The sequence below is a fragment of the Triticum aestivum genome, chromosome 1B, assembly GCF_018294505.1.
Source record: "Triticum aestivum cultivar Chinese Spring chromosome 1B, IWGSC CS RefSeq v2.1, whole genome shotgun sequence".
In the NCBI taxonomy this organism is placed as follows: Eukaryota; Viridiplantae; Streptophyta; class Magnoliopsida; order Poales; family Poaceae; genus Triticum; species Triticum aestivum.
Genome location: NC_057795.1, coordinates 673,610,887 through 673,623,740, shown reverse-complemented (window position 1 = coordinate 673,623,740; position 12,854 = coordinate 673,610,887). Strand labels below are relative to the sequence as shown.

General features: G+C 50.0%; 2 protein-coding genes across 2 annotated transcripts; one reads left to right on the top strand and one right to left on the bottom strand.

The window, feature by feature from the left end:
• Window positions 1-3,771: 3,771 nt before the first annotated feature.
• On the top strand, window positions 3,772-5,353 carry LOC123147747 (probable 2-oxoglutarate-dependent dioxygenase AOP1). The gene is made up of 3 exons (XM_044567056.1): window positions 3,772-4,184; window positions 4,295-4,625; window positions 4,713-5,353. The coding sequence occupies exons 1-3, from the start codon at window positions 3,805-3,807 to the stop codon at window positions 4,968-4,970; spliced, it is 969 nt and encodes a 322-aa protein (XP_044422991.1). The 5' UTR covers window positions 3,772-3,804; the 3' UTR covers window positions 4,971-5,353.
• Window positions 5,354-7,688: 2,335 nt separating this feature from the next.
• Window positions 7,689-10,357, bottom strand: LOC123082246 (zinc finger CCCH domain-containing protein 39). Its single transcript, XM_044504616.1, has 4 exons — window positions 10,332-10,357; window positions 9,826-10,189; window positions 8,656-9,441; window positions 7,689-8,536 (listed from the first exon to the last, which is right to left on the bottom strand). The coding sequence occupies exons 1-4, from the start codon at window positions 10,355-10,357 to the stop codon at window positions 8,180-8,182; spliced, it is 1,533 nt and encodes a 510-aa protein (XP_044360551.1). The 3' UTR covers window positions 7,689-8,179.
• Between the last annotated feature and the right edge of the window lie 2,497 nt (window positions 10,358-12,854).

The following is a 12,854-nucleotide window of genomic DNA, read 5'->3' as shown; positions in this document are numbered from 1 at the left end:
GCGCGCGGCCGTAGAGGGCTGGCGGGGGCGGCGCGGGAGGCCGGGCGCTGTGGGCCGAAGCTGCGGCGGGGAGGCACCGAGGCAGGGTCGGTCGGGCGGGGAGAGAGGTGGGGCTCGAGGAGAAAGCGACAGGGGAGAAAGAGCGTGGGGAAAGGGGAGGCTGCAGGTGGGCCACACGAGGGGAAAAAGTGGCGCCAGCGTCCCCAGCTCCCCCCCGGAGTGCTGGGTTTGGGGTGGTAGTGCCGACCGTAAATTTCACGAAATCCGGCGAAAATGGGCCTCTGGGGCCTGACTGAGGCGTTTTTTGCCCACCGACGCTTAAAAAATAGCTTGGGAAGGTTTGTTGGGGGACCGGCTGGAGATGCTCTAACAGCATCATCCTCCACGGTGCTTGACGGAAAAGAAAACAAACAGAGCGTGAAGATCAGTTTTGCAGATGGAATGAATTGTACGTTTGCGCGCGCATGGGTCCATCTCTCACTGTCGACGCATGCACGTGGCTGCACGCTGGCAGTATTAACGTGTACGTACACTATAGCTGTCGTTCATAATCTATTTCCTCTGTTTCTAAATATTTGTCTTTTTAGAGATTTTAAATAGACTATTACATACGTATGTATGTAGACAAATTTTAAGTGTAGATTCACTTATTTTGCACTGTATATAGTCACTTGTTGAAATATTTAGAAAGATAAATATTTAGAAACGAAGGGAGTAGAAGCTATGATGCTGGTGTTTGGTCGCCCGCCACGCGTGTTTGAAGTAGCTCTATACAATCCAGGCGGTAAAAATGAATGACATTACAGGTTTAGCGCCGATCGGTGGCATCCTCAGCTCCCGAATTAACCAATCTTCAAATTAGTTCTTCTTGTCGTCAGGTCAACTGATGGAGTAGAGCTGTCCGGAACAGGGCGGAGCCAGGATTTAGACATGAGAGGAATGAAAAAACGAAGGCCTTTTTCTATTTATTTTAATTCATCTCGTGCTTCGTCTGCCATTATACATAGCATAACTTATTATTACCATTTTTCTTCTATAATTTGTGTCTGAACTCATCGAGAAAATAACAAAGAGTTTTTTGTTGCACGATATAGTAGGTATAGTTCGCATTTTTTGTGCATTTTCCAAGAAAACGTCGTATATTTGATATAATAAGGCAACAACTTCAGCCGGTCAAGGGAATTAATACTCCCTCCGTTTCTAAATATAAGTCATTTTAGAGATTTCAATAAGAATCCCTCCATTTCTAAGTATAAGTCCTTTTATAGATTTCAATAAGAACTACATAGAGATGTATATAAACATATTTTAAAGTATATATTCACACATTGTGCTCCGTATGTAATGTATAATGTAACCTCTAAAAAGACTTATATTTAGGAATGGAGGAGTAAGCCAACTACCTCTGTAAGCACAAGCTTGAAATGTTAACCACCTCATGAAATCACCAAGAAAAGAAATTGCTAGTTCTTTACCAAACTATATTGTATAATATTGTCATTCTTAAAATAGGAAAATCCTGCTTACTTGACGGAATCAATTGTCACTTAAAGCTTTTGTTATAGACTTTCTTTCGTTTTCCTCCCTAACCCTAGGCGGCTAAGGCAAACTCTCATCTCCATACTTCACCGGCGAGCCCATGGATTCACCTCTCCTCTACCCGTCGCTACGATGGCCGGCGGCTGGAGGGGGTCCCGGTGCCTTCAGTCTGGTTAGTAGTTTAGATTAGTGTTTTTAGTCTTCGTGGGTGTGGTGCTCGGGCGGATGGCAGTGCTTCTTCTTCGAGTTTGTATTCCGGACTCCGTCCTCCTCGAATTCGTCCATCTGGACGTTGGCAACGGAGCTCCAGCGTAGATTCCCATTATCTCCTTGGGAGGTGAGATTAGGGTTTCTTGTCATGTGGGGAGATTTGGTGGCATGTGCTTCAGATTTATACAAGGATTCAACAGTGACGACTGCGGCTTTAGGGCGCTGGTCCTTAGGGGCACGTGCATGAAGACTTTCCTCTAGTCATCGACAAAGGTCAAGCCGGCTCCGGTATGGGAGCAACAACAATGGCGCGTCAGCTGCTCATTTTGACGGCAAAAGTGGTCGTTCGGTGGTCTCAGAGTCATGATGTAATTTTTATTATGTTCGAGATGTTTTGTACTTTCGGTAAAGTTTATAATAAATTTGATCCTTTTCGCAAAAAAAAAACTTAAAGGTTTAGTCTGGCTTCTGCAACCATTTTTGCAGATGTTTGTACAATTGCTCTCCAAATTTTAAAATGATAATGTATGGACATTCTCTCATGCATGGTTGATAAACACCCTTCTGAATACAAAATTGCCATGCTTCTTCTTTTGTATCAGGAGGGAGTTCATAAATTTGTCGGCCCTTACAGGGTCCTTTTCATAAGTTGTGCTTCCATTTCTACTTTGTTCCGCGACTTCTCCCAATGCCACAACCTCTTGATAATAAGTATTGTTATTTGCAATAGGTTGCTCCTTGTATGGATTTACATTTTTTACGCCGGTAATGTTGAAGGTTGAAGTCAAAGAAATTGGCTTGAAAAAGGAATTTATCCCTTTAATTGTTGTTGTCTTTTGTTTCATCTTTGACTTATCTACCAAAAAGAAACTTGATTATTAAATTAATGCATTGTTTAGTACATAATACTAATTGACCAAACTAAGATTGTATAATTCATAACAGAAATCCTAATAGCTGCAAGCATGCAATGGCACATTCTTCCTCTGTCTGATCTTGAAGACCGTACGTGTCAATTCAACTTACTTGTGTGCACCGTGAACTCAAGGGAGTAGAATTTTACAAACTACCCATTTCTCACTTAAAATCTTCATGGGTTACAGTCCACGGAGCACCATGAACTTTTTTTTAACACAGTACAACGGGTGCATCATAGACTTGAAGATTTCCACCTAATGCACTTCATCAGTGTCGCACCTCTTTTTACCTGATCATTAGTAAAATAAAAATCACTTTTAGTGCTTGAACAATTTCCCTTCTCCCGGCACTTGAACTTGTGGGTTCCGAAATATAATGGAGCCCTGTGATCAATCGCTTCTCTCTCACAGCACAACAATTCAATGTGGCAAACAAAAAAAGGTGGGCAAATGCAAAAATGATGCCAAAAGCAAGGTGTCTACCACTGCTTGATGGAAGATCTTCGGTCTCTCGGCTTGTCCTCTTTATTTGGGTTGTCATTGTGGTTTGAGAGGTGCTTGATGTCTTGTGTCGAGGTGTTCTCGTGGGGAGTCACTCGGTGTAGTAGCAGTGAAGGGGTTTGTGGATATTGTGTATTTGGAGAGTTTGACAGGCCGCCATACCATGTCGTGGGAGTAGTTTGTTCGTGCTTCGTTTGTATTGGTTTTCGCCCGTTTTTTTGTAAATTAACCGGGCAATTCTCTTCTTCTTAACTAATCGATGAGGCAAAACTTTTGCTTTCGTTTCAAAAAAAAAACAATTCAATGTGGCTGCACATTTCCTCTCCCATTCTTGCACGGAAGTGTATACGAGATAGTAACATAATTTTTGTTTATGCTATCATCTGGTGGTCCGGCCAAATAATGCGCAACTGCACAAATTTGGTCACCGATTTTTGAGATTTATAATCAGTACAAAATGAAAATGATTGGTCCATTATCATTATTCTTTTTCCGGGAGATGGAATCTTTCCGTTTTCATATGCACAAGGAGTCAACTGTGGCGGCTACGTGCGTTGAACTCGATCCATCCATCGCCACCAACCCCATCGCAGTCAGTCGGACTCTCAGCCGAGCCGACCAGCTGAGATCGACCGAGATGGGTGCCGTGGAGCTCCCGAAGATCGACTTCTCCGGCGTGGACGCGTCGGCGCCGGGGACGGGGCGGTGGGACGCAGTGCGCGCGGAGGTGATGGACGCGCTGGCCACCTTCGGCTGCTTCGACGCGCACTACCCGGCGCTCGCCCCGGCGCAGCGCGCCGCGCTCTTCGACGGCGCCGTCCGCCCGCTCTTCGCGCTGCCTGTGGACGCCAAGCGCCGCAACCACTACGGGCCCGGCAAGCCCTTCCACGGCTACCTCGGGGGCCTCCCGGGCCTCCACGCCTATGAGAGCCTCGCCATTGTCGGCGGGCCCGAGCTGGGCGCCGTCCAGGCCTTCGCCGACCTCTTGTTCCCCGCCGCCGACAACGCCGCCTTCTGGTAAGTACCTACCACTTCCTCTCCTCCGTCGATTAGGTAAGAGGTTACCGGCTGCCGGCCAGATGGATCGATTGGTTGATCTGACTCTTGCTCTGGCGCGCCGACGGCAGCGAGGCTGTTCACGGCGCGGCGGCGCGGATGGCGGAGCTGGAGGGGGCGGTGCGGCGGATGGTCATGGAGGGGCTCGGGGTGGCCGTCGACGAGGGCCAGGCCCAGAGCGCGCCCTTCTGGCACCTGTTCCGGATGTCAGAGTACGGGGCGCCGACCGCCGACGAGAGGGCGAGAGAGGTGCGGTACGGGTCGCACCAGGACACCAACTCGCTGAGCGTGGTGTGCCAGCACGAGGTCGACGGGCTGGAGATGCAGGCCAGGGACGGGCGGTGGGTCCTCGTCCGGCCGTCGCCGGCGTCGCTCGTCGTCATGGCCGGCAACGCTCTCCGGGTACGCACGGCAAGTGCTCGCTCCACTCCATCGACCATACTAGCACAGATCGACTAACCTCCGAGCTTGGGTTGCGCATGCATGCAGGCGTGGTCCAACGACCGGGTGCACGCGCCGTTCCACCGGATAAGCGTGGGCGGGGACGCGACGAGGTACTCGGCCATCCTCTTCTCCGTCCCCGGCGAGCCGACGATACGCGTGCGCGACGAGCTCGTGGACGAGGCCGGCGGCCACCCTCGCCGGTTCAGGGACTACGACTACGACGAGTTCGTTCGCTTCTGCGTCTCCGAGGAGGGTGGTCGCCATGACGACAAGCTCAAGGCCTACTGCGGAGTAGCTGTGTAGGTGCAGAAAACTAGGTAGAAGCGGGGGAACGGCCTGGGCAGCTACACCATCGAGTCCGGCCCAAGTCCGCCGCTGAAATGAATAAGGCTGGTCGTAATGGTAGGATCATAGCTAGTATCATGTATGCCAACTAGACAATTTTAATGAGGTGTCATAGCATTAAATGAAGAAAGAGAGGGTGTAGTATCATATCATGATACCGTATCATATTAAATGTTATGCTACTTTGTGTCATGCATGACAATAAATAGAGTACAACATGATACTAATATATGATACTATGCATTAGGGAGGTAGTATCATACACTAGTATCATATGCATGATACTAGTATATGATACTCCCCATTACAACCAGCCTAAGCTTGATCTGCAATTCGTGCTTTGTCTTTTTAGTGACACGTGTGCAAGGTAAAAATCACTATTGGAATAAGCAAGGAAGTGCTTACTTGTTATTCCACGCACTTAAAAAAAAATACTTTCCACCTTTACTAGATTCTTCTCAATGTTTTCCTACTGTTGTTATTTCACTGCTGTGTTTAATTTTTACTTGTAGCAAAGGCATAACACTCGACTAAAATGTGTGGATGCCTAAAACACAAAACAAATTTAGAATGCACTCCAATATATTGCTACGTGCCTACGTCGGATGCAGTCCACGAAAAGATGCAATAGACCACCGTCCAAACCTAAGACGGGCTATTGTCCAGACCCAGCAATGCTACATGTACGAAAAGGTTTTTACGTACCTTACGTATGGGGCGATTTAGCTGTCTTTGATTTGACATTACTACGCAGGTCTAGCATTTTCGGTCCAGACCACAGACATTGCTAAGCATTGGCCAGTGATACTAGTAGGCGACCCTATGCCAAGATGATCCACTTGCTGCTCAACCAGAGAAAGCAAAACAAGAGGCGCTGCCGTCGGTCAGTCAGGGGAGCAGAGTCTTGATCGTTGATACTCCCTCCGTCCCAGAATTCTTGTCTTACATTTGTCCAAATACGGATGTATCAAGTCACGTTTTAGTATTAGATACATCCGTATCTAGACAAATCTAAGACAAGAATTTTGGGACGGAAGGGAGTACGTACGTAGGGTGCCGAAGCAATTACGATGAACACTCACAACATTCATCATCAGTTCTGCTCATGAAACTACACTGGATGGCAAGTTAGTTTCCATCCGGCAGCTTCCTTGGAAACCCAGCTAAATAACCAGCCACTGCAGTATGGAATTAGACCGACAGACTGCAGCTGGGAGCTGAGAGAAGAGCAACAGAAAACTAGAAACGAATGAACTATAATATGGCACTAGTCACTCCTGTGAATGAGAGCCATTGATTTTCTGGCATCGTTAGAACGCAGATAAATGTTTCAGTGCTAGGCTGACATGCTACGGCTGGGGGTTGGAACCTCATGATTTCAAGTTCCTCTGAGAACAGAAGATCAATACAGACTAGAAAACCCTACAAAAGATAAGAGATTAGAAACAAACGGTGTGTGCACCTTCCTTGAAAATATGTACTCCCAATCCCAAGCTGTCCAGAAACAGCACAGCTGAAAGTCCCCTGGGCATGCTTTCCAGTCACAAGTACCCAAATAATATCACTGAAATACTTCCAGTTACACCACTAGTCCGGCAGTAATCTACACTCAAAACGCAACCAGGGAACAAAGTTGGCGCATCCATCGTTAATGACGACTGTTCAGGAAACAAACGCCTGATCTCAAGCGGTCGAGCCATTGTCCGTCCGGCAGACTGCAGTTGGGAACTGGAACAACAAGCTTAAAGATTTCGAGAAAAAAGAGCAATGGAAACTATAGAATTGCCATATCACTGGCATCTATGCGCGACTTGTTCCTCGGAAAATCATACGACTCATTTCTCCAATTGTTCAGAAAATCAATACAACTGAGGTCTGAAGTTGACTGCAGCACTTCCTTCCAGAAGACAGAAACCAAATAACACCAATGGGGTACTCAAACACTAACAGATTTAGTTACATGGCTACACCGACAATTCAGTTACATCAATGTTAAAGTTCCAGACAGACAAGGCAATAGAGACTAGAAACAAACAATATGGACATGTCCCTATAAGATCAGTACTCCGGTAAGAATTACCCAAATAACGACAGTGAAATACACAGACGGTAACGCGTCTGGTTACAGCACTACTCTGGCAGTAATCTACACTCAAAAAGCAACTAGGAAACTGGCACATCAAGCTTATGTACGATAATTACTGACAGACTAGCCACCGTTGATCAGCACATATTCACGGTTCATTATGTACGACATGTTATGTATGTTTTGAGACTGCAGTTAGGACTCGGAACATCAGGCTTAAAGATGAGGAGAAAACAGAGCAACAGAAACTATAGGCCAATCATATCACTGGCATCTATGCTTGACATGCTCCTAAAAAATCATATACTAACTCATTTCTCCAACTGTCCAGGGAAACAATATGACTGAAGTCTGAAGTAGCCTGAATTTCCTTCCAGAAGACAGTACCAAAATCACACCAATGATCTACTCAGGTTTAGTTACATCGCTACGCTGATAATTACCTCTCAAAACGCATCTAAGGAACAAGTTTGTGTAACTGTAACCAATGGCTATATAATAAACCATGTAAGAAAGGACCCCCCAACATATAAATTCACCTATCCGACGATCCAGAATCCCAGATCAACCCATGTGACCCACAGAAACTATAGGCAAATCATATCATTGGCATCTATTCTCGACATCCTTCAAAAATCATATAGGAGTAACTCATTTCTCCAATTGTCAAGAAAAACAATATAACTGAAGTCTCAAGTAGCCTGAACTTCCTTCCACAAGACAGTATCAAAATAACACCAATGGTGTACTCAAATACTAACAGATCTGATGACCATGTAAGGAACAACCCCCCAACACATAATTTACCTCTCTGATGATCCAGAATCCCAGATCAATCCCATTGTAAAGTAACCCAAAAAGCAGCTCAAATATTCACATTTTTGCCTGCATGTCCTAACTCTCTTGACTGAAGTGCCGTTTGCTTCTGTGCATCTAAATCAAAATTTTGCCTTATTTACGTCTCCCATTTTGGTGTCTTTGGTTTGTTTTCCAATGTGGCATATATATAGTTTATACGAAGGGGGGGGGAAGGAGTGAGGAGTGAGGGAGTGAAGCGAGCAGAGTGAGTGGCCGTCGGCGATCAGGGGTGGAGGAGGGGGGAGTAGTCGGCGGGGGTGATCGAGTGGCGGAAGTGGCAGCGGTGGCCGTAGGGGCAGAGGGCGCCGCCGAAGACCATGCGGCAGACCTGGGTCTTGTAGCGCGGGTGGCGGATGATGGGACGGAGCTCGGCGATGCCGTGCGCGAACTGGCACTGGTCGCCGTACGGGCACGCCCCGGTCTCCTCCCACTTGTTGCACAGCTCCGTCTTGAACATGCCCTGGCTGTACACCTCGAACTGCAGCCCGCCGGCAGCCGTGGCGACCTGACCGCCCTTCTCCCCGCCGCCTCCCTGGTGCTCCTCCGCCTTGGCGCTGTCCACGCCCACGAACACGCGCTGCTGCTCGCATTGCATCGACACAAGCAAATGCTCGAACACGTGAGCGGCATGGACTGGATTGGCACAGAGCCGCGGGATTGAGTCGGAGGAATGGAGGGGTTGGGTTTCGATGATCTCACCGAGCCGACGTTCACCGGCGCCGTCACGCGATGCTTGCCGTTCCTCGCCATCTTCAGGTAGCCGTTGGAGCGGATGGAGATGCTCTTGGGCATCGCCGCGTGCTTCTCGGCCGGGGAGGCGGGCCGCGTCATGGGCATCATCGGGGGAGCCGGCACGACCTGCGCCTGCATCTGCCCGAGGTGGAGGGGGCGGGGCTTCTCGGTCGGGGAGGCGAGGCGCGGCATGGGCATGGGCACCACCGGGGGAGCAGGCATCTGCCCAAGGTGGAGGCGGCGGAGCTGGTCGGGCAGCGCGATGGCGGAGGCCTGGTTGCCGGCGAGCATGGCGAAGCGGCCGGCGAGGACGTCGTTGGCGAGGCGGAGGCCGGAGTTGTCGTGGCGGATGGCGGCGGCCTCGCGCGCGGCGTCGGCGAGGTGGGAGAGGCAGAGCTGGTAGCGGTTGGCGAAGTCCTGGTACTGCAGCGCGAGGCGGGCCATGCGCAGGCCGTGCTCCGTGGCCGCCGCGTCGACGCGGGAGCCGGAGGAGGAGGAGGCGGAGGAGGACCAGGGGGTGCCGGGCGACGAGGACCTGGGGCTCGGGGTGAAGGTGGGGCTGCCGCGCCCGAGCGGGGACGGCCTGGGGCTCGGGACGAAGGGGGCGCAGCCGCCGTAGGAGAAGACCCCGTCGCCGGTGGGGGCGCAGAGGCGGCGATCGCGGAAGCCCGGCAGCCTGGGCCCGAAGGGCACGGGGTGGGCCGGGTGGAGCGGAGCTTCCTGCATGGCGGCGGCGGCGGCGGGTCCCTGCACCTGCAGCGAAGCCAAATGGATCGGAATGTCACAAGTATATTCGACGAAAATCCCATCAATAAATCGCTAGTGCAGCACATAAACCACCCGTCGTTTCAGAAATCAGAGGAACTCGATCACAATCGGAACACCAAAGCGCAGGATCAGAAGTTCGTCGACAGCAACGAGGCGGCGAACAAAAAGGAAAAATCAATCTACCAACAGAGACACGACACGAACGATCTCGGAGCACAGACACGACCCGCATCAATGCACACCCAGAAACGAAGGACGGATACCGAAATAATCTAGCGAGAGAGCGAACGCAACCGAAATAATCAATCACCGATCGAGTATTTGATCAAAGCAGCGGCGGCGCGGGAGGATCGATCGATCGGACCGCACCTGCGAGTTGGCCGACGGGGCGCCGCCCGCGTGCGTGCCGCCGGAGGAGGGATGCGGCGGCGCTCGACGTGGGACGGGCCGGTGCGGATTTGGGCGGAGAGGGAGGAGGACGTCACTGGGCACTGAATGTAACCGTGGCCACGGCGCGGCACGCGGCGCGAGGGTCGAGAAGATCCGGTGGGGCCCGCGTGGCAGTGTCCTGAACCAGGGGTAGGCCGGTGTGTCCAGTGTGCGCGCGCGGTGCGTCTCTGCGCTGGACAGCTGTAGGCGACCGTGCTCCGCGACTTGGCGAGCACGGCTCCACCATCCACAACCCGCGGCGTGCCACTGCACGTCCACGTTTTTATTTTTTGCTTGGCACGGCCTGTGTAAATTGAGGCGCCCTCCGGCCCCACATGTAAGTTTCTCCGTAGCTTAAACCTGTCAAGTTGGTCTTCTTTTGCGAACCAACCTGTGGTTGAGATGGTTAGGTGGACAGCGGCTTCGTAAATCTCAAGATGATATGCCGGCTCAGTCTCTTGGAGATGCTCATGGGGGTTGGGTGTGCGCGTGTGCGTTCATAGGGGTGAGTGTATGCGCGTGTATATGAACGCTTGTGTCTGTACTACAAACAACAACAACAACAAAGCCTTTAGTCCCAAGCAAGTTGGGGTAGGCTAGAGGTGAAACACATAAGATCTCGCAACCAACTCATGGCTCTGGCACATGGATAGTAAGCTTCCACGCACCCCTGTCCATAGCTAGCTCTTTGTCGATACTCCAATCCTTCAGGTCTCTCTTAACGGACTCCTTCCATGTCAAAATCGGTCGACCCCGCCCTCTCTTGACATTCTCCGCACGCTTTAGCCGTCCGTATGCACTGAAGCTTCTGAAGGTCTGCGCTGAATATGCCCAAACCATCTCAAACGATGTTGGACAAGCTTCTCCTCAATTGGTGCTACCCCAACTCTATCTCGTATATCATCATTTCGGACTCGATCCTTCCTCGTGTGGCCACACATCCATCTCAACATACGCATCTTCGCCACACCTAACTGTTGAACATGTCGCCTTTTAGTCGGCCAACACTCCGCGCCATACAACATTGCGGGTCGAACCGCCGTCATGTAGAACTTGCCTTTTAGCTTTTGTGGCACTCTCTTGTCACAGAGAATGCCAGAAGCTTGGCGCCACTTCATCCATCCGGCTTTGATTCGATGGTTCACATCTTCATCAATACCCCCATCCTCCTGCAACATTGACCCCAAATACCGAAAGGTGTCCTTCCGAGATACCACCTGGCCATCAAGGCTAACCTCCTCCTCACAGCTAGTAGTACCGAAACCGCACATCATGTACTCGGTTTTAGTTTTACTAAGCCTAAACCCTTTCGGTTCCAAGGTTTGTCTCCATAACTCTAACTTCCTATTTACCCTCTTCCGACTATCGTCAACTAGCACCACATCATCCGCAAAGAGCATACACCATGGGATATCTCCTTGTATGCCCCTTGTGACCTCATCCATCACCAATGCAAAAAAGATAAGGGCTCAAAGCTGACCCCTGATGCAGTCCTATCTTAATCGGGAAGTCATCGGTGTCGACATCACTTGTTCGAACACTTGTCACAACATTATTGTACATGTCCTTGATGAGGGTAATGTACTTTGCTGGGACTTTGTGTTTCTCCAAGGCCCACCACATGACATTCCGCGGTATCTTATCATAGGCCTTCTCCAAGTCAATGAACACCATATGCAAGTCCTTCTTATGCTCCCTATATCTCTCCATAAGTTGTCGTACCAAGAAAATGGCTTCCATGGTCGACCTCCCAGGCATGAAACCAAACCGATTTTTGGTCACGCTTGTCATTCTTCTTAAGCGGTGCTCAATGACTCTCTCCCATAGCTTCATTGTATGGCTCATCAGCTTAATTCCACGGTAATTAGTACAACTCTGAACATCTCCCTTGTTCTTGAAGATTGGTACTAATATACTCCGTCTCCATTTTTCTGGCATCTTGTTTGCCCGAAAAATGAGGTTGAAAAGCTTGGTTAGCCATACTATCGCTATGTCCCCGAGACCTTTCCACACCTCAATGGGGATACAATCAGGGCCCATCGCCTTGCCTCCTTTCATCCTTTTTAAAGCCTCCTTCACCTCAGACTCCTGGATGCGCCGCACAAAACGCATGCTGGTCTCATCAAAGGAGTCATTCAGTTCAATGGTAGAACTCTCATTCTCCCCATTGAACAGCTTGTCGAAGTACTCCCGCCATCTATGCTTAATCTCTTCGTCCTTCACCAAGAGTTGGCCTGCTCCGTCCTTGATGCATTTGACTTGGCCAATATCCCTCGTCTTCCTCTCCCGGATCTTAGCCATCTTATAGATGTCCTTTTCACCTTCCTTCGTGCCTAACCGTTGGTAGAGGTCCTCATATGCCCGACCCCTTGCTTCACCAACAGCTCGCTTTGCGGCCTTCTTCGCCATCTTGTACTTCTCTATGTTGTCTGCACTCCTATCCAGGTATAGGCGTCTGAAGCAATCTTTCTTCTCTTTAAGCGCCTTCTGGACATCATCATTCCACCACCAGGTATCCTTATCTTTGCTTCTCCTTCCCCTGGACACTCCAAACTCCATCGAGGCCACCTTACGAATGCAAGTCGCCATCTTCATCCACACATTGTTCGCATCCCCTTCTTCCTCCCAAGGGCCCTCCTTAAATACCCTCTCCTTGAACACCTGAGCTACCTCCCCCTTGAGCTTCCACCACTTCGTTCTAGCGACCTTGGCACGCTTATCCCGCTGGACACGAATCCGAAAGCGGAAGTCAGCAACCACCAGCTTATGCTGGGGTACAACACTCTCCCCAGGTATCACCTTACAGTCTAGGCACGCACGCCTATCTTCTCTTCTCGAGAGGATGAAATCAATCTGGCTAGAGTGTTGGCCACTACTAAAAGTCACCAGATGTGATTCTCTCTTTCTAAAGAGGGTGTGAGCTACAATCATGTTGTAGGCTAGAGCAAAGCTTAAGACATCTTCTCCTT